Source organism: Hippocampus comes, unplaced genomic scaffold (genome assembly GCF_001891065.2).
Source record: "Hippocampus comes isolate QL1 unplaced genomic scaffold, H_comes_QL1_v1.1 scaffold128, whole genome shotgun sequence".
NCBI lineage: Eukaryota > Metazoa > Chordata > Actinopteri > Syngnathiformes > Syngnathidae > Hippocampus > Hippocampus comes.
The window spans coordinates 240995-245479 of record NW_017805852.1 but is presented as its reverse complement, the minus strand read 5'-3'; the positions used below and the strand labels follow the sequence as shown (position 1 = coordinate 245479).

At 38.4% G+C, this 4485-nt stretch overlaps 2 protein-coding genes across 2 annotated transcripts in view; both read right to left on the bottom strand.

The window, feature by feature from the left end:
• Positions 1 to 538, bottom strand: part of mrpl1 (mitochondrial ribosomal protein L1) — a 3145-nt gene extending 2607 nt beyond the window's left edge. The window contains exon 1 of the mRNA XM_019888470.1: positions 446 to 538. Coding sequence (XP_019744029.1) covers positions 446 to 453 — 8 coding nt within the window. The 5' untranslated portion in view covers positions 454 to 538. The remainder of the gene's footprint in view (positions 1 to 445) is intronic.
• Positions 539 to 951: 413 nt separating this feature from the next.
• cnot6l (CCR4-NOT transcription complex, subunit 6-like) overlaps positions 952 to 4485 on the bottom strand; it is an 8139-nt gene continuing 4605 nt past the window's right edge. The window contains exons 11-12 of the mRNA XM_019888517.1: positions 3547 to 3848; positions 952 to 2756 (exon numbers count right to left, since the gene is read on the bottom strand). Coding sequence (XP_019744076.1) covers positions 2508 to 2756; positions 3547 to 3848 — 551 coding nt within the window. The 3' untranslated portion in view covers positions 952 to 2507. The remainder of the gene's footprint in view (positions 2757 to 3546; positions 3849 to 4485) is intronic.

The window sequence follows — 4485 nt, the reverse complement described above, 5'->3', positions numbered from 1 at the left end:
CAATGAGAGTCACAGTGCATAAGAAAAGATAAGATAAGAAAACCTTTATTAGTCTCGCAATGGAGAAATTCCCAATTCACAGCAGCAAAGTTATAATCTGTGTCAGATCCAAATCATGTTTATTCAGATTTAATGGGTAACAGGACATGTAACCTTTTTGTGATACAGTGTCAAAATGCTGCAACACTTACATTTGTACATGACGATCATTAGACAGACACTCGCATAAGACTGAATGTTTCGGTATAATCTAAGGATTCAACGTAATCAGCTATGAATCTCGCTAACCAGCAGATGTCACCGGTGTGGTCTATTTTATAAAGCTTTGAGTCATGGACTTTTTTTTTCAAATCTATATGACAAGGATTAATTCAGTTAATCTGTACCACTAGTAATAACATGGAAATTGAAAAAATAAAGGAAACAAAGGCAAAAGATTGCTGACCTTTCCATACGGTTCGCGCGTAAGTCGCCATCTTGGCGAAAACCGGAACAAGTCCGGGTGAAACATGGTCACGCGAGATTGTTCCGTCCGGGAGCTGACGCTGAACTTCCTTACCAGATTTTTTTTTTTGGAATAAATCTTTATTCCTTTCCAGATTGACCTGGTAGCAATACACTCATCTATCGTCAGCGTGATCCTTATGAACACTTTATAGAGTTCATTATTTTCAACCGTCGTTAATCGTTGCTCATATGAATGCAAGACTGATTCTTTAGTTCTGACACTTCCGTCAAAACTCCGCTGCTGTCTCAACGCAATTTAGTCGCGGCGTCGCAAAGTTGTTCACGCGAGAGTTCTGGAAGTAGGAATTAACCAATTAAATTAATAGTCCCGTCCCTACCATTTCCTCCCCGTCCATTAGAAAATCAATAAATATAAGATAATAAATGAACGGACAATGTAATTATGCATGAATCAATTACAAAAACAGACAACAGACATAGAAATATATTGACCGAGTGCAGTCACACATTTATTTTTTATTACATATTTTCTTTTTTTTAAATTTATGTCTGCTGTAAAACGTTTGTGTGTTGGTTGTATTTTGATGTTTTTCCAACACATCTCGTTGAAGAAATTTGTATGGAAACATGTCAAATACTTTCCAAAATCAGACATTGTCAAAGTGGCAGTGGTGTTATTAAACCAAGAAAAAAAATCTAAGTGCCATCAAGACTTTTCATGTTGTGTACTTTTCTATACTTAAGATGTTGGCGTTAAAATATTCCATCCAATTTTGTGCCTTTGAATGCAACTTAATACTTGACTTCATATTTGGCCTAAAGTGACAACAAAGCAACTTGAAATGACGCATTCAGGAACTGCCATGAAATAACAGAACTAAAGAATATTTGCGCAACCCTGGAAAGAAAACAACTGTTACAATCAAGTCAAAATCTTACATGATTTTTAAAAATGTAATGTGAGAAAAAGTTCTTTCCAAGAAAAACGTTGGAATTTTTCCAGTAACAGCACAACTTATTCTCGGAAAAAAATTGAACCATTTTATCCTTTGTACCATCGCGCCTTTTTTTCTTTGTAACTTTGACTTCTTAATCAAAAGATACAGCTATGCTCTTGTAATATTACAATGTATCATGCAATTTTATCCACGTACCGTTGCGCCCTGTTAAAAAAAATGATTCTTCTCATCATAGGACTTTACTCTGAATAGTCATTGCATAGGCCTTGAGTCTGTAACAACGCAATTCATTCAATCGTACTTCATTGCCTAATGTCTTCTGTCTTGCTCAAAACGACTTAATGTCTTCACTTTGCAACTTTTTCCTTGGAAAAAAAAAAAATCCTGTCACTTTTTACAGCGAATATAAAAACTTTACGCACCCTTATTCAAATGCCCCAAAATCTTTTTGAGAAGGGAAGTGAAACCCGACAATGGCGATAATGTGCTTGCACACCCTTTCATGATTGAGATGTGGAAGTTAGGCCAATCACATTCAAACGCTTGTTCAATGGCAGTCGAAACACGGCTGACGACGACACCATTTAAAGTGCCTCCGATGAATGGAGTGGATAAAGTTTAGAAACCATTTGTCTTGGTGTATCACAAAAACCTGGCATTTGAACAGCGGTTGGCGGACTTTTTATACCCACTGCGTATTTCACAATGATATTGCTCGTTTGTACACTTTGTTTCGTGTTGTGACCACCTGTAGTGTTTTATTCCCAAAATCTACAAACTGATTTTGCGTCGCGTGGCGAAGACAAACAAGCATCATTTCAGTGTTTGTGGAGAAACTGCGTTTGCAAAAATACGACTGAGGTCACGGTGGCGGCATATTTTGGTTTTGAACTTTGATGACGGGGAGAAAAACGGAAAATGAAAAAACGGGGGAAACAAAATGTCGGTGTGCAACATCAGGCAAAGACTTCCAACAGAAGATGTCTTGATACGAAACTGTACAGCGTCCTTTAGGTGGGTGTTTAAAAAAAACAAACAAAAAAAACAAATTCAAGGTGTCTTCTTCCGCTTTGAGCAGCACTACCTGTGGACGGGGGGCAGGTGGAGGCCGTTGAGCTGGCGCGGGGGCAGCGTGGGGGAGGAGGAGGAGGCAGCGGGTGGCGCAGGTCGCAGCTCCAGCTGGGCCAACAGGGAGAAGTGGTCCGAGGGCACGTGGGGGTGCGGGCAGCCCGTCAGGTTGTTGTCGGAAAGCCAGTTGGCGTCCAGCGGGCCCAGCACGCCCAGCGCGCTCATGTGCGTGCGCGAGAAGAAGATGTAGTCGATCACGCCCTAGTCAGGGGGGGAACATAGCCCAAAAAAATAAACACCATGCAAATTAATGAAAATAAATGACTTTGATTTGTGTGAACATTTTGTTGTTCATGTATACTAAATAATATAGAAATATAACAACAATTAAAAGATGTACATTTAACTCATTCAAAATACAAATGAAAAAAAGAATGAAATCAGTATGAATTCATGATCTAAAATCTATTAAGTTTTCCATGATTGCGATGATAGATCATTGCTACCGCGACAATGACTCTGGCATTTATGATGAAAACTAAAATATCAAGGCCATTTTCAAACGGAGCGGTTTCACACGAGTGAAAGAATAAGTTCATAACTTCACCAGAAAAAATTCAAAAACAATTTAAAAAACGTTTTCAAAGAACGATCTGGACAACACTACGCTTTTCAAATGTGAATTATCAATTTAGCCTCTTATTATGATCAATATCGGCAATCACAAATCATCACGAGTGTAAAACTGAAGCAGTGTTCATCACATAATTTAAAATTGAAAAAAAATTCCAAAATACAATCAATTTAAAACCTTGAATAAAGTTGTACCAAATCGTCATTTTATGTCTTCGCTATTTTAATCGCCATCATCATTTTAGTTACCTAATTATAGTTTTATTAAAATAAGTAAATAACATATAAAATGAATCAATAAGTTCATGAAAAGTATCCCAAACGTAACTTTTAAAACGTACTCTAAATCTAAAGCAAAAACGTGTGTCCTATTTTCATGGAAGTGGCAAACGTTAACGTGTCCGAAAGACGTCCCAACCTTGAAGTCGTACGTGTAGTTGGTGTAAGGCATGACGTGGCTGTCGTAGGCGCTCTTGAGCTGGAAACTGTGCGTGACGCTGCCGCCGGCGCCGGCACCGGCACTGCCGCCGTTGCCGGCGCCGCCGCCGTTGCTGCAACTGAAGTTGCTGAGGCAGTCGTTGTAGCGCAGCTCCTTGAAATCTTTGTGGTTGTCGGCCACGCCGCCGTTGCTCAGGTACTCCACCACGCCTGCGCCGCCCAAACAGCAAATCAGCACCTTGCCACCCACAGTTGAGCGCGCAAATTGCCCCACCGCACGCACAAGTGAACCCTGCATTTCAATCATCTTTCTTTAATTTCGGAGTTACTCATTTCTCCAATATTACGCTTGTTCTGGAAATTTCCCAATTTTTTCATATCCTGATTTTTAAAAATGCCTTTGCGCATGAACCAGCATTTTTCTTAAAAACAATTTTCGCAATTTCATGACCAATCTGCTGCGATAAGAGTTTTGATATCTATTTTTTTTTTTACCACTTTTTTCCCCAAAGTGTATCCTAGCAGTTTAACAAAAAAACATTTTTCTTTTTTTTTTCTTTTTTAAATTACCATAACTTTATATTAATTTGAATACTGTATTACTACGAGATTCTTATAGCTTTACAGTTTTTGGAATATCAAGAATTTATTTTCTTATAAAATTGCAACTTTATCTCGGGATACTTTCGGAGAAACGTGCACTTGTTTCTTTCTTGAATCATTTTTTTTTTCTAAAAAGAAAAAAAAAAGTTTCTTGACATATGTTTTGCGCTTTTTGCTTCCATTCATCCTGAAAAGCTTCCAATCTAATTGTGGCATCTTGACAACTTGTTTCCAAAAGCGTGGCTTTATCTCTCATAAATGAGGATGGTTTTTTTTGAGGGGGGGAATATTCTGACTTGATCATGTAAACATGACA